Source organism: Microplitis mediator, chromosome 2 (assembly GCF_029852145.1).
Source record: "Microplitis mediator isolate UGA2020A chromosome 2, iyMicMedi2.1, whole genome shotgun sequence".
NCBI classification, from domain to species: domain Eukaryota; kingdom Metazoa; phylum Arthropoda; class Insecta; order Hymenoptera; family Braconidae; genus Microplitis; species Microplitis mediator.
This window is the reverse complement of record NC_079970.1, coordinates 6,087,455-6,112,924: the sequence shown is the minus strand read 5'-3', so window position 1 is coordinate 6,112,924 and position 25,470 is coordinate 6,087,455. Positions and strand designations below refer to the sequence as shown.

Genomic DNA, 25,470 nt, shown 5'->3' with positions numbered 1-25,470 from the left:
CTTAAAAAAATCATTTTTTTTTTTTATATTTAATTCCACATTATTCTATTCGCAAAAAGAAAACATTTGATATTAATTCGATCTAAAGTTTAAAAAAAAACTGGAGACCAGTTGACCCTGCGGGCCAGATCCAAATCAGTCCATCATTCAAAAATTATATTCAAATTATAATATTCAAATTATAGATTATTTACATACGTACATGCATACATTCGGGCATTATTTTGAAAATAGTCAAAATAGTTTTCTAGGACCTCAAAACGTCGATCTGTTCAAAAATCGATCCGAAACCAATGACTTTCCTTTATTTTTGAAAATTTTCAGTTTTCTTAGCGAGAAGTTAGAAATAATGCAAAATACGGGATAAAATGATCTTTTCTAAAAAATGTTTCTAGCGAAATATTGGATGGTTTAAAATTCTCCATAATGTCCATCTTGTCCCTTTCTGCGGTTTTCGGAAATAATTTTTGGAGGTTCGTTCTACAGTTAGTAATATATGAAAAATTATTGGATATCGATCATACCTCCCTCTCCTTTTTATTCCATTTTGTTTATAAATATAATTACAAAATAAATATTTTATTTTTCTATATATTATTTCTTTAGATACCTAAAAGGCCTAGTTGTATTCGCAAGGAAATTCTTATCATTTATAAGCACGCGAAATAATTATTTTTAATCGTTAAGTATTTAATTGGACTATACCCACTGCAATATGAATCAATGACGTAAATTATTTAAACAACATCTAGTCCAGTGTCATTTAGTGTCCAACGTTCAGCGACTTGTCCAACAACAACTTAATTTTACAGTCATTGAAAAAATATTTTTTTTTCTGAATATACGTAACAATGAATATTTTAGCAGCTGGTGTTTTAACATTGTTCCTAATATTTAATTCAAAGGTCAGTACACGGAAAAAAAAAAACTTTAAAAATTACTATTTGAAATTATAACCCGGAACCCGGTTGTCAATATGGGGAATTTTAACATTCAAATAGTAAATTTTATAATACGTGTCGTCTATTTTCTAAGTATCAGTTACGACTTTTAAAGTTCAAATTGTAATATTTCTTACATAGACAATAAATTTTTCTTTATCCCTTAGTCGAAAGTACGCACTTCCCTCCCTAATTTTAAGGCCTAAAGTCTTATTTCCCTCTCCTGGTGGAGTTACATGCGCGTCACTTTTGTCGCCGGGAGCAAAAAATTTTTTCGGGCCTACAGAAACAGCCGGTTGCTGCCATCTAGTGATCGTCTACCACTTTATAAATAAAATTTTTCACGATAACGTCGTAGATCGTTGCTTTATATATGCGTCAGTATTTTTGTGTCTCGTTGTACGTAATATTTTAATTAAACAGTGTAATTACAATGATAAGATAAATGAAAAAGTTTCATCGGATGAATCTATGGACGAGGATGAGGTGATAAAAGATTTTGATGCAGAGGCGAAGTTAATTATTGAAAGTTTATGTATTTATTTATATATTATTTATTGGCAGGAAAAAAATCTTGTTTATAGGCATAAATTTATTTCTTTCGAAAAAAAATAGTTATTTTTTATTTTTTATAAGTATAATTATGTCTTTTTTTTTGTTTTGTTTTTGATGCCTGCCCTCGCCGACCAGACGCACTCGCTTCGCTCGTGCTTTCAAATGTCGCGGGGCAGGCAGCAAAAACGCAACAAAAAAAAAAAAAGAGAGACGGAAAAAAATTAAAGTTTTATGTATGTCCGAAAGAGGCGCGTCAATAGGGAGCAAATAAAAAAAACATGGCCGACCTGTCAGCTGAAGGCAGAACGTGGTTGTATTGTTCATAGTATTCAAAAATGTAATTAATAAACGTATTTTCGACCAGGTATAAAGAAAAATCGTATACACCACACGGGAAGATAGTTGAAAGCCCTGCCCTGTGTGTCATGATGCCCTCGGCTTCGCCTCGGGCATCTTATCACACAGGGCAGGAATTTCAACTTTCTTCCCTTGTAGTGTAATATACTATTCATACTTATCCTGTAATTATTCACGTTTTCATCATAAACGAAAAAATTACTATTTAGAATGATGGTATTTACTGATCTCTTTATCATTATATTACTTGTCATTCTCAATTTATATTCTTCATTTTTTTCCGTGTACTTATTTGTTAAATTTCAGCATTCCCTTCAAGAATTTCATTTATAATTTTTATGATTACTGAAAATTTATTTACAAGGTCACTGCCCTTGGAGGTTCGGCATCTATTGGTGGTGGAAAAGCAGAAGGTAGTGTTTCAGGAGATCTACCAGATGCTGGTGGGCAAGTAGGAGGTGATGTTTCTGGAGATCTTCCAGATGCTGGTGGACAAGTAGGAGGTGATGTTTCTGGAGATCTACCAGATGCTGGTGGACAAGTAGGAGGTGATGTTTCAGGTGGAATTTCAGGAAATATCCAACTGCCAGAGAATATTTTAACAGAATGTGGCGTTGGTGGTAGTGCTGACGCTAGTGCTGACGCTGATGCATCAACTTCTGGAGTAGAAGGAAGTGCAGAAGTAAATGTAGATGTAAATTTACCATCGTGTGACTGTGTCAGAAAATTCGATGTCGAAGGTTCTGCAGAGGCTGAAGGTTCTGCTAGTGTCGGTGGAGTAGAGGGTAGTGCAGGTGGTAGCGTCAGTGGAAGTGCTTCACTTGCCGTAAGAAAAATATTCATTCAAATTCATATATTTAAATTTAATCATATGACAATTTTGTTTTATTTATTAAAAATTAAAGATGCCAGGAGTTAATTGCGTCGAAAAAGATACTCCTGATGAGGAAACAGACTCCGGATATTCTTATACAGTAGATATGACAAGAGATTTTTTATTCTGCCCAGACAATGATTTTATCGCTGCATGGCAAGTTGAAAATATTGATTCACCCACTAAATATCTTCAAACAATGGATGCAGATAATTCACTTAAAATAGTAATCATTTTTTATTTATGAAATATTGCACACCTCAATCGCGAAAACATTTAGTGTGCTTTACTGTCACTCTTTCGCTCTTGACCCCACTGACTTAATGATATTAATTTTAAAAAATTGATTTAGTCCAAAGCTACGAGTGCATTAATTGTAAAGTTTGGACACGTAAAACTACGATAACTTTCAAAAACACAACTTATCGACCTAATTTCTTTTCATTATCTTTGTATTTTTGATCGCAAGAACCCTTGAAAATCATTATCTGAATCTTTTTTGTTTAATTGTAATCAATGAAAACTTAAAAACTCATTTTTCACGAAAAATTTCGCTGTAATTTTTGTTTTTACTGTTATTATTATTATTTTCATTACTTCTCTCCATCAACTACTGGCAGCAGCACTAGCGTGGCAGTAAGATTGAAAGAAAGTGACATCTAACACAGAAAGGCGGGAAATTTAAAAAAAAATATTAAACTGAAAATAAGAAATAAAAAAATGAATGAATAACTCAAAAGTTGAATGAAAATTCATATTATCAAAAAAAAATTAATTATTTAAAATAAAATGAGTGGTTGAGGTGTGCACTTTTGGATTTGCCAACATATTTTATGTGTTATTAATATTATTATTATCATATTAATTATTTATTTGTACATAACAGTACGCAATCGATATAACAGTAGGTAAAACTACAGTTTATGAGGTAAAAAAAAGTGATAAAATGGCATCTGTATGCAATGATTCATATCCCGAAAAATCTGTTGAAGCTAATATTTACGAAATCCTGAAATTATCTATCATGGATGGCGAAGGATGTCCTGTAGAAAAAGTATTTTGAATAATTATAAATACCTTAACAATAAGATCCTTTAAAGCCCTAGCAGATCCGAATTGCGGTAAAATACGGTAATCTACCGTAATTTACTGTAATTCGCCGTAAATTACGGTGAAATCCCACAAATTACGGTAAAATATTATATTTTTATAGTTATTCGGATCTGCCAGGGAGAACAATAAAACTAAGGATGGCGTCCCATGGAACTAGTAGAACGGAATTGGAGCGCGATATATTTAAATTTCAAAATTTAGAAGTTTTACATGTCGAACTTTTTTGAATATTTTTTCGAACAAATTTTTTTTATACGGGGCTCCAACAGCTTCATGGGACGTGACCACAATATAAAGACTATCGATAATTTATAATTTACATTAACTTTTAGGGCGATGATTACACTATTCCTCATAACATGAAGTCCGTAACTCTTTCATTCGGTAAACCAATACCGTGTGGTGATTATACATTGCATATAAATATTGATACACCTAAAGGTGATTGGGCACTGGGGATTTATTACGCGTGGACGATTGAAAAAGGTGCAACTGAGTGTACAGATGAAGCTGAGCAACTTGATTAGTGATTTATTACACTAATATTTGTGGTTTATAATATGATACTGAAGTTAGCCGACGTCTAATAATTTTTTGATTATTTTTCTCAAGATAAATTATAAAAAAAAAATATTTGAAGAAATTGCACCTATAGTTTTTTTAATTTTCTAAATGTGCTTATTTTTAGTTTATTTTTTTTTTTTTGTCATTAATTTGTTTAAATAAAAATCCAAAAATTTTTGATCGTCTGTCAATTTCAGGATCATGTTTATAATGATATAAAAATTATGTTGAACCATCAAGCCATGAAATAGTAACTAAAGAAATAAAATTTTTGCGTAAATGCTAAATAATTTTTTTTATTTATTAAAAAAGCAACGTTTCCTATATCAGCATGTAGAATAAACTACTGTCACAATATTATTACAATTTTTTTTTCTCCTGTTTCTACTGTTGTGAAATCCATAAAGGATCTATTACATTATTTTTACCCATCGTATTTTTAAAACTCCAAACATTCAACAACAGGTTTTAGTGGATGCTAAAACTCAAAAAATTTCATTTGAATATTCCCGATCTACGTACAGTTTACTTTTCTCCGACACTTTTAATTCTAAGCTATAACTAAAAAAAAAAAATATACTAGTTGAATGCATCTAATATATTTTAGGAGTGTGCGAATATCATACGAATCGAATCGAATCGAATAGCAACATTCGATTCGAAATACTATTCGAATAATTCGAACTATTCGAATAGTTCGAATAATTCAAATAATTGTCTTGTGCTCTTAAATTAATCGATTTTGATGGAAAATTTGTCTTGTTCGGGTGTATATGACTCAATTTGAACATTTTTTTCATAGAACTCATTACTAAAATAATAAAAATTTTATTTTTAAAAAAAAGTGTCATCCGGTCATATCCGGAATGATGTTAATAAATACGACGAATACAAATTCTTTAATTTAATAATTAGTTTATTATTTGGTTTGAATTCAGATTGTTTGAATAATTCGATTCGATTCGAGACGAATAATTCGTAAATTTGAATATTCGCACACCCCTAATATATTTGATGTAGTGTAAATAATTAAATTATTGACTTATTATAAAAAAAATTTTAAATAGGATTTTTAATGTTGGTCTTTCTTTCGTTATTTAAATATCTAGAAAAGAAGTACTTGCACGTGCAACTGATAACTTTGAAACGGAAATTATCGATAATTATGTAGATAACTAGGCTATGTTTATTACCAGAGAAGTTTTTTTCTAGCAACGAACGAGTGGGTAATTTTTAATAATTTAATATTATATTTTTCATATTACCTGCATTGATACTGAGAGTTTTAATGTCTAGAGACAGTCGAATTTCTGACCGACAATGCAGCAAAAAAACAATGCTGTACATTAAATATGTTAATTTCAGTAATTTAACAAGAAAATCAATGACTTTTTATTGATTTAACGATTCTCGGGTAAAAAAATTCAGCTGCAAAGGCTCAATTTGGCCGAAATCATGCTGAATCCGTAAAATTTTATTTTATTGATAGAGGTCGAAAGTTGGACGAAAAATTTTTATATTTAATAAATAGGCCAATATTTGACTGACAATTGAATCGGCTTATATTCGACTATAGTATTTTTATTTTCAATAAAATTATGAGACTTAAGTTATTAAAAACTTATATAGTTAATTATAAGATTTATATGACCGGAAATATATTATTATTATTATTATTATTATTCATATTCATTTTTTTCTTTTATTTATCTAAATCAAATAATAATGTTATCTTTTCACCAACTATAGGGGATTGAAATTTTTATTTAATTTTATAGGCTTCGCTGCTTCAAAAATCCGATAGATTCTTATAGCTGCATGTATAAGGCATGTATAACTTATTCATTCTTATAAAATTTCTATGGGAATTCATGAGAATTTATTGGATTCTATGAGATTTTCTGAACAGGGTTAATAATTAATCACCCGGGAAAAACTAATTACATATGGCTATATATGGTATATCTTTGAGTGACGACTCCCACAGACTACACTGTAAAAAATTCGCGGATTAAATCCGGAGTGAATGAATTTTTAATTATTTACTCCCCTTGGAGTGAAATTCATTCCGAAGGAGAGTTTTCGCGGAGTAGATAATTTTTTATTAATTTAATCCCTTCGGAGTGAAATTCACTTCGGAGAGGAGTTTTGAAAATATTATTGATAAAAAATAACTCCACTAAATAAAATCGAAGTAAAAACTCGCATATTACACTACTGATTAGCTGATACGCACACACATATTCGGACACACACACGCATACACAATCGCGCACTCGCACACACACGCGAACTCACACACGTACACTTACACACTCACACTAACTCGCACACATGCGCATTCGTACACACACATACTGTTTAACAGTTAAATATAAATTAATATAAATTCATTTAAAAGTTAAAACTCCGGACCGGAGTGAATTGGGAGTGAAATAAAATCTGCGTCACTCCAAAATCACTCTTCTAAAAAAAACTCCCAATTCACTCCAAGTGGCGGAGTGAATTCGGATTGAAATTAAATCCGGATTCACTCTCGATTTTTTACAGTGTACGTATAAATATCAAAAGATTCGTAAGCCAATGATTGTCATAAAGACCTGCATGAAAATTAAAAAGTTTTACAATTCAGAAGAATCGCGATAATCATTTATATTTTATTTAATCAAATCCCTCGCGGTTTTGCGAATGCCGTAAAAATGCCGTAAATTTTCGGCATTTATACACATGCCGTAAATTTACCGTAATAATTTGGTAATAATATGGTTATATTGGCCAGTTTTTTTGCTGTACTTATACTGTAGAGTTACCAGATTATTATAGTAAAATTACTATAAAAATGCCGAACTTTTACCAAAAAAATGCCGTAAAAAAACTATAAAAATGCCGTAAAAAAACTATAAAAATGCCGAACTTTTACCGAAAAAATGCTATATAAATACCGCAATAATGCGATAATTTTATAATAATACAATTGTATTTTTTTTGGTAATTATACCGTAGATATCCTGCGATTTTGCCAGATTTATCCTGATATAATGAAAAATTGTAAAAAATTTGGTTTTATTTTATATTTACTTCTGCGGTTAAAATCATCGAAAATGTGCAAAGTGTAAAATTTTATATTTTATTCTATTAGTTCACACATTTCTTATTGAAACAAAAGAATGTAAGTGAAAATAAGAATCCGGGAAAATTGAGGTTTTCAATTTTCTTAAGTTTGTTTGTATACGTATAAATACAATTAGTGTCATCTTTCGAATAAGCGATTTGGCATAATGGTTAACAGATCAGGCTTTAAATCATCAGCACTCGGGATCGAGCCCACGAGTTGGCGGGTTTTTTTTTTTTTTTTTTTTTCATGACAGTTATTGTACATATAACTTTATAATGTTATATATAATTATATATAATTAAATAAAATTTTCTATAATTATATATAATTTTTGTTCCGGGTAGAACGGTTTAGTGCTGCAAAAATGCCGAAAATATGCTGTATAATTACGGTTTTAATGCTGTTAAAATACCGTATTTTTTCTGTTTTATTACCGTAAATATTCTGAATTTTTTTCGTAAATTTTTGATAGTAATGCGGCAAAAAAACTGGCCAAAATAACTTGAATAATACCATATTTATGCAGTATTTATACCGTATAATTCCGGTATTATTTCGGTATTTCCAAAACCGCGAGGGATATAATAACAATAATAACAGTATAAATCTTCGTCTCTAACGTTGGCCATTTTTAGACTTCATTGTCCGTCAAATTTCGGCTATTTCTAGGCCTAGTGAATTTCGGCCTTGTTCACTACCTGGATATTTATCGGCTAAGAAAGAAATAATTATTTTTTCATCCGGGGAACCTAACATCAACCTGAGAAGCCTTAATTTTAAACTCTTTTTAAGCTGAAGAGCCTAATTTGACGTTTCTGTCAAACTAAATTGCCTGACTAATTGATTTTATTTTAAAGCTCAGTTTCAGCCTGATAGTCTTGAAAAGTAAAATATGACGACCTTTCAGTCTGAGTTCAAGGTCATTTTATAAATTTAAATATTTTAATTTTTTTCAACTCTTAGCCACCAGTTTATTTATTTGTAAATAATGCTGAAATTTTTCGATTCGGGTGATCTTATCTTTATTAACCACAAAAAATAATTATTTCTAAATGCTAGTGAATAATCAAAATATGTAATTGGAGTTAACTCAATATGATAAGAACTAATAACTATTTACTTACTGTCTAACTTAGTGTATTTATTATTAAAAGTTCAAGAAGTTGTCTAACAACTGTTGAATATCGCAAAAGTTAAAAAAATATATTTTTATAATTTTTACGTAACAATGAAAATTTTAGCAGTTGCTATAATAACCTTGTCTTTGATATGCAATTCAAAAGTAAGTACAATTCTAAATATATAATACAAGAATATTTATTTATTTGTCAATTAAATTTCTTTCATATAGAAGTTGCATAGCAAAATCAAATTTATCCGTTTAGGGGAAATAAAATATTGGAGTAACACCAAAATATTAAGAAACAAAATCATTAAAATTTGTTGTTTTAAATAAAAATTTACAATTTTTATGATTAATTAAAGTTAATTTACACCTGTAATAAATTTCCTGCACATTTATGTATTTAAATTTAATGTTTTTTTTTCATATATATTTAAAATATAAGATTCCAAGAGTTAATTGTGTCAAAAGAGAGACTTCTGAACCAGAACCAGAACCAGAAACTACTGAATCGGATGCACCTGACGTATATTCTTATAAAGTAGACATAATAAAACATCTTCTACTGGTCCCTCCTAATGATATTTTTCACATCGAAGACCGAAACGACGATGAACCCGCTGAATACCATCAAACAATGACTGCAAATAGCTCACTTAATATAGTAAACTTTTTTCTTCCTATAATTATATACATTTTTTTTTTTATTACAATTATTTACTTATGAATAATAGTATCGAGCCGACATAAAAATAAACGAAAATTGGGCTTATGAAACGAAGGGTGATGGAAAAATGACAACTTTATGCGAAGATTCATATCCCGAGAAATCTGTTGAAGCTAATATTTGGAAAATTATGAATTTAGCTCTCATGGATGGCCAAAGCTGTCCAATACCAAAAGTATATAAATAATAAACAGTTTAAAAATAATTTCTATTGAGAGACGATAAAACTCCAACAGAAGTAATCGATTATTCATAATTTATATAAACTTTTAGGGATATAAATTTGTTGTTCCCCGTCGTTTACCGTCGACGTTTCTTACGTTCGATAAACCAATACCATGTGGTGATTACGTATTGCATATGGATTTCGACACGTCTGAAGGAGAGTGGATAATCGGGGTCTACTTCGATTGGACAATTGAAAAAGGTTCAACTGAATGTACAGACGAAGTCAATCCACTTTAGCAATAATTAATTACTGTAATGTTTGTGATTTATAATGATGTACATTAGTGTTATTAAAATTTAAATCCATGAAATAAATGAGAGTATTCAAATTTTTGTGAAATCATTGAATGATTCGTTCTATATGTTATGGCTAAAGCCCAATATTGACTAAAGCTAGACTTAGCTGGCTACACTTGTTCATAACAACTTTAGCCCTACCATATACACCAACAAAGTCACTTTGTTTATCGTAACATGTATAAAAAATTTCTATGTCACACTAGAAAAAATATTGTTTTGTTTTTTCCGTGCACTTACTTTTCTAATTATTTCGTTTGAATTCAATAATAGTTGTTTGTTCAATTATCAAAAATTAACATTTATTTCATTTAAATTAAAAGAAATCAAAGATTTATTTCAATCCGAATTAATTCCGTCACTCGAAGTTCTGGCGTTTTTAAAAAAATCACTCCGCATAGGAAGTGAAGAGTTTTTTATCAGCAGAGTGATTTCGGAATAAAGTGAATTTTATTTCAATCCGCTTCCACTCTGATCCAGAGTTTGAATGTTAAAATTCCCCCCCCCCCTTCCTCCCCCAAGTGAATTTCACCCCTCATTTACTCCGCAAATTTTTTACAGCGTAAAAGCTCGCAACTTGCATGTATAGTCGAACTCCATCAACTCGGATTCCATTATCACGAAACTTTCCCTTAATCTTGACTCCCACCTGATGCTATACAATTGCATGGCTCTGTGTATATTTATCTATGCATCATTCATGTAGATGTAAGAGCGTATGTGTCAGTTTAGTTTTTAAGGAAGAAATTAACTCGGAAATTCCAAGAAATTTCTGCTTCTTTGCAGAGTAACTGTCCGAGTCAGTGAAATTCGAATGTAGAACATTTATAAGCATGTCGTAGTTTATGAAATAAGCATCACTTAACATTCGGATGACTTTATTTTCACCATACCTGCACCGAAAGTTTGAATTCTTGCCTTGACTAGAGGGAAAAAAGTCGTTCTTTTCTGTTATGGAAATACAAATGATAAAAATTAACCCTTGCGCCATTCGTCCTCCGCGCAGAAGAAAAATTAAAACTTTCAGGTACAGATCTGGTGAAAATTGTATGTACAACACGGAAGAAGGTACGATGTCCCAATCCACGTGTTTGCCACCCTCGCTTTTGGTTCGAGTAAGCGAGTACACACGTGGGTTGGAATTCCCTCTTTTTCCTGCTTTGGTGTGTAGTATACTATAGATAGTGATTTTCCATAGTGTTCTTGTGATACAAAATACCAAGATAATAAAAAAAAAGTTAGGCCGATTAATGTGACTATCGGGAGTTATCGCATTTACTAAGTTTCATACGAGACAATTCACAACTCGTGTTTCTGAGATTAAAATAATTTATATTTAATTAATGGAATAATGAATCGACTTAATGTTGGGTCAGAGTTATTTTTTAATAAATTGTCTTTATATTAGTATAAATTTAACCCTTTTTAATGTAATCAATACAGTGTAAAGATAATTTAATGTAAGTAAATGAGTCGAAAACAATAGATCGATCATAAAGCACCCTCAGCGCTTTCGCGCTTGAGGTGTGCAATACAATAGCTATGCACACCTCAAGCACGACAGCGCTGAATGTGCTTTGTATTTTATTGTGGTCTACGAAAAATTGATTAGAATATGAAATATATCATTCTATTCTGGATGGGGTTATGTAGCACTTTTTTGAAAATATGTAAGTACTGTTGTCGATTTTAATAAATTTATAAAAGCTTGATGACTTTATTGAAAGTTCTATTCAATTATTCCGTAGAGGAAATATATCTTATAATATAAGTTGTAATTATTATTGTTTCATTTTATTTATGATCGAAGAAAAATATAATTATCAGTAAAATATAAAAATATTGTTTCCTTTAACTTGACGGAAAATGTTATATATTAGTCGATAACTCTTTCATGTATAACTTGGTACTATGTAATAATTATCGATAAGTCAGCAACTGCGTCAGCAATATTCAAGGATTCTAATTATCGATAAGTGTAATTGGCCAATTTAAATTTATTATGATAAAGATATGAACAAAAATTTGACGTAGAAACGAAAGTAAAAATAATATTATTACACTCATGGATGTAAAACCAACAGAGAATAGAAGGATAAATTATTAATTAATATACGACGAAATGAAGGGTATTACTATATTACTGTTGTCGATAGTTGGCATTTTTCATGTCGATGTAAGTACTAAACTTTGTTTTGATCGTTTTTTCATTTGACAATTTTAAATGGTAAATAAAAAACATAATCACAGGGGATGCCAGTAAATGAAGGATATGCGGATAGCAATGGGTACGTGACATTGGGTACAGATCCGGAAAATGGGCCACTGGGTGCGAGACCTGAAGATGAACCAATGGGTAAAGGGCCTGACGATGGACCAATGGGTGGAGGACCTGAAGACGGACCAATGGATGAAGGGCCTCAAGATAATCCGATGGGCGGTGGACCTGAAGATGGTCCGATGGATGGAGGACCTGAAGACGGACCAATGGGTGGAGGACCTGAAGATGGTCCGATGGATGGGGGACCTGAAGATAATCTGATGGGTGGAGGACCTGAAGATGGTCCGATGGATGGGGGACCTGAAGATGGACCAATGGGTGGGGAACCCGAAGATGGTCCGATGGATGGAGGATCTGACGATGGACCAATGGGTGGAGGACCTGAAGATAATCTGATGGGTGGAGGACCTGAAAATGGTCCGATGGATGGAGGACCTGATGGACCAATGGGTGGAGGACCTGAAGATGGTCCGATGGATGGGGGACCTGAAGATGGACCAATGGATGGAGGACCTGAAGATGGACCTATGGGTGGAGGACCTGAAGATGGTCCGATGGATGGGGGACCTGAAGATGGACCAATGGATGGAGGACCTGAAGATGGACCTATGGGTGGAGGACCTGAAGACGGACCAATGGGTGGAGGACCTGAAGATGGACCAATGGGTGGAGGACCTGAAGATGGTCCGATGGATGGAGGACCTGAAGATGGACCAATGGGTGGAGGACCTGAAGATGGTCCGATGGATGGAGGACCTGAAGACGGACCAATGGGTGGAGGACCTGAAGATGGTCCGATGGATGGAGGATCTGAAGATGGACCAATGGGTGGAGGACCTGAAGATAATCTGATGGGTGGAGGACCTGGAAATGGTCCGATGGATGGAGGACCTGATGGACCAATGGGTGGAGGACCTGAAGATGGACCAATGGGTGGAGGACCTGAAGATGGTCCGATGGATGGAGGACCTGAAGACGGACCAATGGGTGGAGGACCTGAAGATGGTCCGATGGATGGAGGATCTGAAGACGGACCAATGGATGGAGGACCTGAAGATGGACCTATGGATGGAGGACCTGAAGATGGACCTATGGGTGGAGGACCTGAAGATGGTTCGATGGATGGGGGACCTGAAGATGGACCAATGGGTGGAGGACCTGAAGATGGTCCGATGGATGGAGGATCTGAAGATGGACCAATGGGTGGAGGACCTGAAGACGGACCAATGGGTGGAGGACCTGAAGATGGTCCGATGGATGGGGGACCTGGAGATGGACCAATGGGTGGAGGACCTGAAGATGGACCAATGGGTGGAGGACCTGAAGACGGACCAATGTATGGAGGACCTGAAGATGGACCAATGGGTGGAGGACCTGAAGACGGACCAATGTATGGAGGACCTGAAGATGGACCAATGGGTGGGGGACCTGAAGATGGTCCGATGGATGGAGGACCTGAAGACGGACCAATGGGTGAAGGACCTGAAGATGGTCCGATGGATGGAGGACCTGAAGACGGACCAATGGGTGGAGGACCTGAAGATGGACCAATGGGTGGAGGACCTGAAGATGGTCCGATGGATGGAGGACCTGAAGATGGACCAATGGGTGGAGGACCTGAAGATGGGCCAATGGGTGGAGGACCTGAAGATGGACCAATGGGTGGAGGACCTGAAGATGGGCCAATGGGTGTAGAGCCTGAAGATGACTCCATTAACAATGGAAATGATGGTGGTATATTTGAAAGAAATGGTGACGATGACGATGATAAGAATGAAAATGATGACGGTGGTATATTCGGAGGAAATAGTGATGATGACAACGATGAAAATGGAAACAGTGACGATGACGATGATAAGAATGAAAATGATGACGGTGGTATATTTGGAGGAAATAGTGATGATAACAACGATGAAAATAGAAACAGCGGTAACGACGATGATAAGAATGAAAGTGATGACGGTGGTATATTTGGAGGAAATAGTGATGGTGACTCCGACGAAAATGGAAACGGTGACGATGACGATGATAAGAATGAAAGTGATGACGGTGGCATATTTGGAGGAAGTAGTGACGATGACGATGATAAGAAAGAAAATGACGACGACGGTATATCTGGAGGAAATAGTGATGGTGACTCCGACGAAAATGGAAACGGTGACGATGACGATGATAAGAATGAAAATGATGACGGTGGTATATTTGGAGGAAATAGTGATGATAACAACGATGAAAATGGAAACGGTGATGACGACGATGATAAGAATGAAAGTGATGACGGTGGCATATTTGGAGGTAGTAGTGACGATGACGATGATAAGAAAGAAAATGACGACGGCGGTATATCTGGAGGAAATAGTGACGGTGACTCCGACGAAAATGGAAACGGTGACGATGACGATAATAAGAATGAAAATGATGACGGTGGTATATTTGGAGGAAATAGTGATGATGACAACGATGAAAATGGAAACGGTGATGACGACGATGATAAGAATGAAAGTGATGCCGGTGGCATATTTGGAGGTAGTAGTGACGATGACGATGATAAGAAAGAAAATGACGACGGTGGTATATCTGGAGGAAATAGTGATGGTGACTCCGACGAAAATGGAAACGGTGACGATGACGATGATAAGAATGAAAATGATGACGGTGGTATATTTGGAGGAAATAGTGATGATGACAACGACGAAAATGGAAACGGTGATGATGACGATGATAAGAAAGAAAATGACGACGGTGGTATATCTGGAGGAAATAGTGATGATGACTCCGACGAAAATGGAAACGGTGACGATGACGATGATAAGAATGAAAATGATGACGGTGGTATTTTAGGAGGTGATGATGCCGATGATTCCAATAACAGTGATTCAGACAGTGCTAAAGAAACTTCCGAAAGTAGTACAGACAATAGTGGATCTCAGGTCGAGACGTCAGATCCAATTGGTGATCAATCTTACACTGTCAACATTACAAGAGCTTCTTCAACTTCGAGCGAAAATGACTTGGTCCAGTCATCGGACGTGCCAAACAAAAAGTCATTTATCAAATATCTCCAATCAATGACTGACGAAAACGCGTTATTAATTGTAAGTTTACAACAAAAATTCACTTCATACATTTGCCTTATGTTTTCATATCTAACCAATATTCTAATACGATTACTTCCAAAATTTTCAGATGAAAGCCAACATCAGTGTAGATGACGTCGAAATCTACGATTCTACTACTAAAAACGACTTGACCAATGTTTGCGATACTTCATATCCCGCCGGATCTGTCGCAGCAAACATCAAGACAATTCTTTCTACTACTATCATGGCCGGTGCCGAATGTCCGATTCAAAAGGTACAGACCATTTTAATCTCTCGATACTCTTCTTCCTTCCCCACTAATACTACCAATCAAATTTTTTTTTTAAGAACGCATATCGTACTGTTCCATACGAATTGGATCCTCTCACTCTCGAGTTCAAGAATCCATTACCATGCGGCAATTATTTGATGGATGTAACTCTCGATACTCCTGAGAAAATGAGAGCCCTTGATTTAACTTTTAGTTGGACGATACCCGTTAGTCCAAATTGTCTAACAGAGCCCATGATGCTTAAATCATAACAAGCTATTTTTATTCTTTAATCAAACGTCAAATTATATATATCTTTCCATTCAAACGTAAACATCAACTGTTCATTTTTATAGGTGGTAGCAATTCATCAACTAATTATCTTACTGCGCTTATTATTACTTACGTAATGTTAACTGATAATTATATAAGGTTGAAGTACCGTTTATGGCCACTGCTCTATTTTTGAACATTTTGATACTTTATTTTAATCAATGAAAAAGTATAAAAAAAACTTGGATTGTAATGGTGTTGTGAAAGTATCTTTAAACACATTTTAAAAATTGATTAGGAGAGAGTTGGGGGGGGGGGGGTCAAAACGTTGTACTTAAGGAAATACTAAGTTCTCGCAAAAATTTCATTATTTGAGGGCAAAATGAGGTACCCCCTAAATATCCTGATTAAACAAAACGTTTTTCAAGTGTCCAAAACTGGCTCTCAAGTGGTCAGAAATGGCACTTCTACCCTATTATTCGTAATTATTCATACAAAATAATGTAATACCTTTAAGTAACCAAAATTTCTATTTTCTATTAAACAATCGTCTTTATTTTATCAATAAGAAAATAAATTAAATTACCCAGTAGATATACAAACTTTTGTTTTCATTTTTACCTTCGTCCTCATTATCATCCAAGCGGTTGATAAATTCTATTGATGAATTTTTAATTATTCTCAATAATTACGTCAAAAATATTCTTAAGAATAATACCGAAGATATAGGGATTGGAAATATGGAAGATTATCTTTAGTACAAAAACAACTTAACCGGGCTCTTGGCCGAGCGGTATAAGGCGTATGACTCTAGATCATTCGGACAAGTTCAATCAGCCGGGTGCTGGGTTCGAATCTCAGTGAGTGCAGATATGAATTTTTCATAAAAGCCTGAGGTCTATTTGCCCTGAGGTTGTTCCAACGCCGAAATCACAAATGTCCCACTGTCCCCACGTTCCATACCCAACAGTTAATAAGTTGCTGATGACCCTGTCAGTTAGGGCGACTTTAAAAAAAAAACTTAATTTTAAATGAACTCTTACCGAAGAAATCATTAACCCTTTCCCTTGTAGAAAAAAAAAATATTGACAACGGGGCCAGTCTTGGCACAATACTGGGCTATCCAGGCTCAGCCTCCAAAGGTTGGTCCGAGATCCGACCAACGTTCAAGTGACGAGCCTCGGTTCGCCAGTCTTGGGTCAAGATTCAGCCACTACTCATGTAACAAGCCTTAGTTTGCCATTCTTGGGACAAGGTTCAACAGACATTTAATTGACAAGCCTTCGTTTGCCAGTCTTGGGCCAAGATTCAGCCAATACTCAAATAACAAGCCCTGGTTTACCAGTCTAAATAACAAATGGTACTTAAAAACCTCTGGATCTATGTATAGTATAACAGCCTAGTGGATAAGACACTTACCTAGCCGCCATGAAGGACCAGGTTCGAGACCCAGCAAATGCAAAAAAAATTAGTTTCATCGATTTACCTGATTTCTCTGTATACAAATTTATTTCCATATGTTACCATCACGCACATGTCTACTAATATTTATTTATTTTTTTTTTTAATTTATTTTTAATAAGTATAGGTGCTTATTTAGCAACAGTCTTGGCACAATACTGTCACTAAAGCTTGGCTTGGTGTTATCATTTCGATGCTTAGACAGACTTGGGCCAAGCTTGGATTTCAAGCTTCCCCCAGAGTTAATGAGTCTTGCGCCAAGCCTCGGCCAAGCTTGGACCTATTGTTTTTTCCTATAAGGGTCATTGGTCGCGCTTCACTGCCCACCTTCGTTGGTCACGTCGCGGGGAATCGCTGTGATGTTAATTTGCTTACAGCGTTGCCAAATCTGTAGACAATTTATGACAGCCATACTAGCTTTCTATACTTCGGTTCCGTATATGTGGCAACATTGAGAATAAAATGTCACTGTCTAGTTTGGTCGCGCTCACGGGGAATCGCCGTGAATCGACGTTCATTCGACATTTATTATTTAATATATAATTAATATAAATAATTATAACTTTAGAATCTCTTTTAATGTATGTTTAATAGATCAAAGAATGAATAGCTGAATTGTTGAAAGCCAAAAAAAAATTATTTATGTTTTATATTACAAAATAAAGAAAACAAGCGGGGAATCGCTTATAGGGCGACCAACGAAGGGTTAATACAAACTTCAGATTTGACGGGAGCCGAAAATTTAATAAAACTTAAAAAAAATGCGAGTCCTCTAACGAAATCATTCTTCCAAAGAATTTTCGTTTTTTCTAGTACCAATAATATGCGATACAATAAAATTCAATTTAAATCACGTGCGTGACAAGTAACTGCTGAAGGAAATAAAATTCAATATGAGAATGCTACGCCTACGGTATTTGAATGTTAAATTTATCTCACAACTTTTTTCAAAGCTATAAATTATGTAGATTGTGGTGAAATTTTTTTCATCAGCTGTCGAAATATATTTAAATAAAATAACGTTTATTATCTTTTAATAGATTTCAAATACAAGCTACTTTCAAATAAAAAATTAAAATGGTTGATATGATTAAAATACCTGTTGCTGATTTTCTCTTTGAGTAGTGAGTCGCGCTTCGACACACTGCCGTGTTTCTAAGAAAGCTTGTCTCTGCGCTATTTCTCTAGGGTGGTGTGTTAATGCTCCAGCGACGTTCGTGCCTCCCACAACGACAATGGAACTGAGTAACTGTAAATAACATCAATAACATATATTTATTCTCTAGCTCATAATTTATATAACGTCGATTGATAAAAAAAAAATTATAATGTCTCAATATTTTCGTTTCATTAAAACTATTAATGAGTAAAACCCAGAGCATAAAGACTTTATAAAAGTGCTCTCAACAATTTCCCTGAAATAAAAAAGCCCTTAATTGCTTTAAAAAAAAAAAAAGTAAAATGTTGAATAAAAGTAAAAGTTTAGCAAAAAGTTTGCTCGAGGGGTTTCGCTAACTTTCATCTATTTTCCGACATTACTTTTTTCTTTATGTATTTTTGTGTCATCTCGAGTTGAGTTGGCATGTGATTCTGGTCACGGAATTCGTGCTTTAGCATGACAAGACCTTTCCTTTACTCTTTTCTTGCTCGAAACGAGCGTTGCCGTGAGAACATTTAAACAAATAAACGTTGTCTAAATCTACTTTGTACACACTTTCGAGTCGAGTTTTTACTTTATTCTTTCTTAAAACAACTATTTTCAGCTGTTTACATGTCCCAGAAAATTCACAAACATCCAACACCGAGCGATAGTCGTCTGAGCCTTTCTAACAAAGACAGGGTTTAATTTAATTCCGGCTTTAGTGCGACACGCTGACAAACTATTTCTATACAAACCACCAAGTGCAAGTAAAAGCGTTGAAGGGATTCTCATATTTTTACTAACAAGTACAGTCTAGTAAATTAAGTTCCAAGGTTAGATACACTACTGTTGAAAATTGGTAGTGAATTCAAAGTGATCAAAGATTTTATTTCAATTTGAATTCACTTTGTCGCTCGGAGTTCCGTTTTTTTAAAAAATTACTCCGAATGCGGAGTAAATAGCGAGTTTATTTTTCCACCGAAGTAATTTCGGAGTGATCTGGATTTTATTTCACTTCGATTCGTAGTTTTAATATTGAAATAAACTCCTCTTCGGAGCTAATTTCACTTCAAGGAGATTAACCCTTTTCCGATTGACCTTGAATCCCTACTCTTAATTTGGATCGTCCGTCTTCGTTTTTAAGTCAAAGAACGCTAGCCTATTTAGTAGAGAAGGAGCAGAAAAAATAGTACTCTCTAAACATGAATTAGTGGAAATTTCATTAATTACGTTAGTGAAGCAGTATTCACTTCATAATCAGTGTATTTAAATAACAAATTAGTGAATTCTCGCTAATAAATTTAGTACTATAATTTTCACTAGCAAATTAGTGATTTTCACTACTAAACTAGCGATATTTTCATAATTTCTACAAGTGAAACTGTTATTCACTTCTTAATTTATGAATTTCACAATTTCACTAGTAACTTTAACTAACAAATAATTAAATATTTTGCTAGATATAAATATAATTAATAATTATGGTACTATTTTTAAAAATTTTAATAAAAAACTTTCAAAATAAAAAAAAAAATAGAAGTACAGAACAATAATATATTTGTATGAATAGTACGTCAATCATAACATCACGGATTTTTTATTTCTTCATCAGTTATTGTTTGGTATCATAACGAATATACTATTTACACTCAGGCGATCACATGCGTAGGCCAGCGCAGTGGATAGAATCAAAGACTTTGAATCGGAAGGATGCAGGTTCGAGCCCAGCAGTCACCGGGATTTTTTCATCAATCAAAATCATGTATACTTCCTCTAAGTAATGATTCTAATACACTAATCACATTTCGGATCTAATTACAAGTGTCTTATATTTTTTTTCGCAATATAATATTTTTTTTCACCGATGTAATCAGTGGATTCCCATATTCACTTTTCAATTTAGTGGATTCTCATATTCACTTATCAAATCAGTGAATTCCAATATTCACATATTCATTTAGTGAATATTCACTAATTCTGCGTGGTACGATTGTAGCATTGACAATTAGTGAATATTCACTTAAAATTAGTGAAAAATCACTAATTCATATTTAGAGAGTAGAAGGGGGAGCATGCATGCACTAATATGATTGAACCGATACTCATACATCCTTACTAAAAACTGTGATTGGTTTTATTCACAGCTCACACCGAGATTCCTCGAGACTCCAAACCGGGAAAGGGTTAAGTAAAAAAACAATCATCCATTCCGCATTCACTCCAATTTTAATCCGCATTCACTCCGCAATTTCTTCACAGTGTAGTAACTAAACCGCGAAGTATTTTGATGACAGTTTAAATTGAAAATCTTTGGATTGTGGAATTGAGATTTCTGGCGATATTAAACGGGATAAGTTTGTCCGAAATTCGTTATCACCTTCAGAAGCTGTTAGAATGGAATCCCATTTTCTAGATACTTGGTACCAGATACCAGAAAATGTCTTTTTAGACATTCCCTTTATACATAATATAACTTTAAGATAAAGCGAAAGAGCAAGTCAATTTAGTAACATAGGTTCTGGACAAGCTTCCACAAGGGTCCAAGAATATTCACGCCCAGTGACCGTTTGACGTCTACTCTCTCTCTAATTAAATCCATCGCCGTTGACCCATGCGTCTATGTATATTCCTGTTAGTAAATTATGTTTGGTTATAGTCTTTGAGCGACATGAAAGAGCTTGAATTGGCTTAAAAAAAAAAAGTTTTAACTTTAGCTTTAGCTTTGTTTTTATTTTTATCTTTAAAGTGAAAAAAAAAATAGCTCACAATGTATTCCGTTGTTAATTGTGATGTGCGACTGTAGAATGTTATCGTTAATTGGCGAAAAAATTTTAGCAGCAAGTGTAGAGTGTTATTGGACATCAATTAATAGCGTCCGCGTCTCTGTTCGCATCTGGTGTGCGAGTGCGCAGGCAAAGTGGGGTATTGAGAGTAAAGTGCGTTATTAGTTACGGAAAATTTAAATTAACTGACAAATGTGTGCAACTAACTTGTTAGTCTTTTCCTCAATACCAGTATCGATGTGCATGACAATGTTTCTCGGGTCGAGGACATTCGGCGATAAATGCGTCAATTTGTAATTGTTGAACCGTATATTGTTACTGATGGCAACTCTATTCGCAGTCTTTTAAATAAATTATTTTCTTCAGATGCAAGTAAATAAAATATTTAAAATATTGTCATTCATTTTATATCGTTTATTATTTCAAACGATAGTAAGTGAAATTCATGAAAATTAAATTACAATCGATGAAAAGTTATTTGTTTCGGATAATAAATTACGTTATCCAAGTTTTGTATTGTTGTATTCATTTAATTCTTAGAAGTACTTTTGTCTCCGTAAATCAATATCCCGTAATTAAATGACGTCATTTAAATTAAGTAATTTATGTTAAAGTTATTAAGCGTAATTTTAATGCCATGTTTTTAAAGTTTATAATTTAAATACTGGAAAATACTTTTCTGTGAAAGAGGGAAGAAATTAAATGAAGGAAACGGAAGAAAAAAAATTAAGAAGACTAAATAGTTTGAAAGTTTTCACGACATATACTGAGCAGAAAAATAAATAATATTTTGACTAAATAATTTACTTTAATCAAGAAATATTTGCTCTTTAAATAGTGCAATTAGTAGCACGGGGTGAAACAAAAGGATTTGAGGTAGAGCCGAAAGCGAGGGGTGCTATCACACAAAGAGAATTGCGTTTCATCGTGAAATAATTTTTAACAATTACCTGAATTTAATTTTAGACTTTAGATGTCGGAAGCCAGTGGTAATAAGATAATTTCAGCACAATAGCGTATGTACAAATTCAGCTGTCAACTGTCAACTTGACAGGACTGAAATGAAGTTAGAAACTCATTTTGCGGACAGAACTAGACATTTTCTGCCCTAGGGAAGAAGCCGATCATTACACGCTGAATCAGATTGATCAGAAGTTTACTTGTTCCGACTGACTAAACAGACATTGAAACTCGTAATTTCGAAGTAAAGATTAAGTTTGTTTTGCACAAATCAAGTTTATGACATTCTGACATGAATTTTTAGGAATAACCGATAAAATTACCAATACAACGATAACTTCAAGTAGTTGGTAATAAAACGAATAATGATCTGTTTTAAAATCGTTGTATTAATAAAATAGTTCTTTCGCCGCTATTCTTATGGCTGTATGCAAAATCAGGTTGATAAGGTTTTACAACAAGTAATTATGTAATTAGACGCGAAGAAGCCGATTTTGATAATTAAAAAGTTCTACGATGGTCCAGTTTATTGTTATAAACAATTTAATTGTATAAACTTAAATTACAAGAAAACTATAACTGATAGCTCTTAAATAATGACAAAATTAGCTTTTTTGCATCAAAATACACAAATAATGCTAGAATCATCTTTCGTCTATCTCTATTATTTATTAAGATATAGCGTCTTAAAAAATACAAACTTTTTGCCAGGTCCGTTTGCCTGTGGATGCGCGCGCAATTTCTAGCCAAACGGACCTGGCAAAAAGTTTGTATTTTTTAAGACGCTATATCTTAATAAATAATAGAGATAGACGAAAGATGATTCTAGCATTATTTGTGTATTTTGATGCAAAAAAGCTAATTTTGTCATTATTTAAGAGCTATCAATTGTACTAATTTACCGTCTTTTAGTGAGTTTAGAGATGCTTGCTATAAACACTTTATCAGTATACAAAATAATAATAATAATAATAATAATAATAATAATAATAATAATAATAATAATAATAATAATAATAATAATAATAATAATAATAATAATAATAATAAATAACAGTTATATTCAAAATTGTTGTAAATTGAGACTAAAGTTAATTATTTATAAATGTAAATTACTTAATAATCACAATGATGTATGAAACTAGATTGTTTTACTATACAGTATACAGAATAATAATAATGATAATAATTAATAACAGTTATATTAAAAATTGTTCTAATTTAAGATTAAAATTAATTATTTATAAATGTAAATTAATTAATATTCGCAATGATGTATGAAACTCGATTGTTATACTATACAAAAATTGTAATTAAATGGATAAAGGATGGCCGCAAGGAGCTTAGACTCCATGGCCAAATAAACAAAATTTCTATCTATCTATCTATCTAGCAATTATAGTTTTCTTGTAATTTAAGTTTGAACAATCAAATTGTTTATAACAAAAAACTGGACCACTGCAGAACTTTTTAATTATCAAAATTGGTTTCCTCGCGCCTAATTACATAAATACTCGTTGAAAAACTTTATCAACCTGATTTTGCATACAGCCATAAGAATAGCGGCGATATGACTAAAATGTTTTATCTAGAGGCAGGTAATACAATTGTCTATTCAAGAAATTTTTTAAATTTAGAAAAATTTGATCTATAAGGTAAAAGACCCAGTACCTGTTCAGGGAACTAGTACCTGATTACTCCGTGTATTTGTATACCTATATCTACCAAATTTGACTAAATATAGATGTACAAATACACGGAGTGATCAGGTACTAGTTCCCTGATCAGGTACTGGGTCTCTTACCGTAGATAAAAATAATAAAAAATGTTAAGTATCGTAAAAGATTTATAAAATAAATACATTTATAAAGTGCTTGAGGATATTTTAAGCAATTTTAAAGCACGTATATACTGATTAAAACTCCTACGGCAGTTATATTACAATAATGACAATAATGATAATAATAATAACAAGTAATCCTTCGCTATTATTCACATTTTCCATTGGCATTGAACTTAAAAAATTCAACAAGGAAAAAATGAAAAATAAATGCACTGAAAAAATTTGCGGAGTGAACGTGGATTAAATCTGGAGTGAATTCAGAGCGGATGACTGAGTATTTATTTAAACCCTTTGGAGTAAAATTCACTCCGAAAAGAAGATCATACTAATAATAAAACTCCGAATCGGATTCTCTTCCGATTTCTTACAGTGGGGAAAAAATTTAAATATCAAAAATGAAAAAACTACCAGATTGCTCAATCAAAATCTTGAAAGCTAATAATTCGAGAGTTAGATAATTTATTAAATTTTTCTAATGGTTCTCTATCAAAGTCTTGATCGTTGTCAAAGCCTTTCTCAATTTTGACGTATCTGTAATCGCCAGCTGTTTGGAATTTCCAACCCTAAACACGAAAGTTACTAAACCAGAACCTAAATACAATAGCTGAGGATGGTACACTAGAGGAAGTCTTGGATAAGTATGAGAACTAAATATATAGAAATAGATGTACATACACATAAGCAAGTACATTGAATATATCGACTTTTCTCAGTTTACGTATAACTGAGCGTGCACGAAATATCGATTTGTAACTTCTATCTCTCTCATTTTCTTTACATCACCCCCCTTCAACTCCTCTACCCGTTTTAGTTCCGCTTCCGGTTACGAAGCTTTTTAACATACAACAAGAGCTTATAGACCATTGATCCCAATGAAATATAAATGTGTTACAAAATATAACAATTTATTATTTTTTTCTGATAACATTTTTATTGTCATCGAAATATTTTTTTAACTGAAAGCCCCATCACGCCCTAAACAAAATCAAAAATTTTTTTCTCAACAACAAATGAAAATTTAATTTCGTCTTTTTGAATAAAAACGGAAGTTCAAAGATTTAGCTAATTTAAGATTTAAAAAGTTAATTTTTTTCTCAGCGTCTCCATTTTGCTGCTCTCCTCTTTATTGGAAATACTGGATTGTATATTCAATATGCACTATTAATTTAATTTTCAATCATGTATGATTCAAGTGCAGCTAATTTTGATCACTGATGAACAGTGATGGTATTGCTGATGAATATAGTTATTATTAATAACAATAATAATAATAAAGCATGAGTGTTTGAAGTATAACGAGAAATAGTATTAAATTACGCGTTATTTTAAAGTGGATACTTATCATTTAACAGTAATTAAATACACTGAAAAAAGTACTATTGTTCAGAATAAATTTTCATTGTTCAAAAATTTTTTTATTGAATTATAGATACATCGGGAAAGAGCGAGCAAAACGGACCACTCTAAAATTTGATAAAAAATA

At 33.2% G+C, this 25,470-nt stretch overlaps 4 protein-coding genes across 6 annotated transcripts in view; 3 read left to right on the top strand and 1 right to left on the bottom strand.

The window, feature by feature from the left end:
- The window catches only part of LOC130663933 (adenylate cyclase type 5), a 108,028-nt gene that overhangs the window by 29,795 nt on the left and 52,763 nt on the right, over positions 1 to 25,470 (bottom strand). For all 3 annotated transcript variants that reach the window (XM_057463512.1, XM_057463514.1, XM_057463513.1), the window contains one exon: positions 18,360 to 18,509. In XM_057463512.1, coding sequence (XP_057319495.1) covers positions 18,360 to 18,509 — 150 coding nt within the window. The remainder of the gene's footprint in view (positions 1 to 18,359; positions 18,510 to 25,470) is intronic.
- On the top strand, positions 749 to 4,694 carry LOC130663937 (uncharacterized). The gene is made up of 5 exons (XM_057463519.1): positions 749 to 905; positions 2,218 to 2,679; positions 2,759 to 2,953; positions 3,614 to 3,781; positions 4,173 to 4,694. Exons 1-5 carry the CDS (start codon positions 852 to 854, stop codon positions 4,365 to 4,367), a joined length of 1,074 nt encoding a protein of 357 aa, XP_057319502.1. The 5' UTR covers positions 749 to 851; the 3' UTR covers positions 4,368 to 4,694.
- On the top strand, positions 8,642 to 9,943 carry LOC130663938 (uncharacterized). The gene is made up of 4 exons (XM_057463520.1): positions 8,642 to 8,801; positions 9,088 to 9,306; positions 9,377 to 9,544; positions 9,643 to 9,943. Exons 1-4 carry the CDS (start codon positions 8,748 to 8,750, stop codon positions 9,832 to 9,834), a joined length of 633 nt encoding a protein of 210 aa, XP_057319503.1. The 5' UTR covers positions 8,642 to 8,747; the 3' UTR covers positions 9,835 to 9,943.
- Positions 11,918 to 16,389, top strand: LOC130663934 (uncharacterized protein DDB_G0290685-like). The gene is made up of 4 exons (XM_057463515.1): positions 11,918 to 12,070; positions 12,145 to 15,270; positions 15,362 to 15,529; positions 15,604 to 16,389. Exons 1-4 carry the CDS (start codon positions 12,017 to 12,019, stop codon positions 15,796 to 15,798), a joined length of 3,543 nt encoding a protein of 1,180 aa, XP_057319498.1. The 5' UTR covers positions 11,918 to 12,016; the 3' UTR covers positions 15,799 to 16,389.

Excerpts from the sequence above, each read along its gene's own strand:
- LOC130663937 (XM_057463519.1), top strand. The coding sequence starts at position 852 with ATGAATATTTTAGCAGCTGGTGTTTTAACATTGTTCCTAATATTTAAT. Across the intron at positions 2,680-2,758 it reads GTGGAAGTGCTTCACTTGCC|ATGCCAGGAGTTAATTGCGT; the intron begins GTAAGAAAAATA and ends TAAAAATTAAAG. Across the intron at positions 2,954-3,613 it reads CAGATAATTCACTTAAAATA|TACGCAATCGATATAACAGT; the intron begins GTAATCATTTTT and ends TGTACATAACAG.
- LOC130663938 (XM_057463520.1), top strand. The coding sequence starts at position 8,748 with ATGAAAATTTTAGCAGTTGCTATAATAACCTTGTCTTTGATATGCAAT. Across the intron at positions 9,307-9,376 it reads CAAATAGCTCACTTAATATA|TATCGAGCCGACATAAAAAT; the intron begins GTAAACTTTTTT and ends TATGAATAATAG. Across the intron at positions 9,545-9,642 it reads AAAGCTGTCCAATACCAAAA|GGATATAAATTTGTTGTTCC; the intron begins GTATATAAATAA and ends ATAAACTTTTAG.
- LOC130663934 (XM_057463515.1), top strand. The coding sequence starts at position 12,017 with ATGAAGGGTATTACTATATTACTGTTGTCGATAGTTGGCATTTTTCAT. Across the intron at positions 12,071-12,144 it reads TTGGCATTTTTCATGTCGAT|GGGATGCCAGTAAATGAAGG; the intron begins GTAAGTACTAAA and ends ACATAATCACAG. Across the intron at positions 15,530-15,603 it reads CCGAATGTCCGATTCAAAAG|AACGCATATCGTACTGTTCC; the intron begins GTACAGACCATT and ends TTTTTTTTTAAG.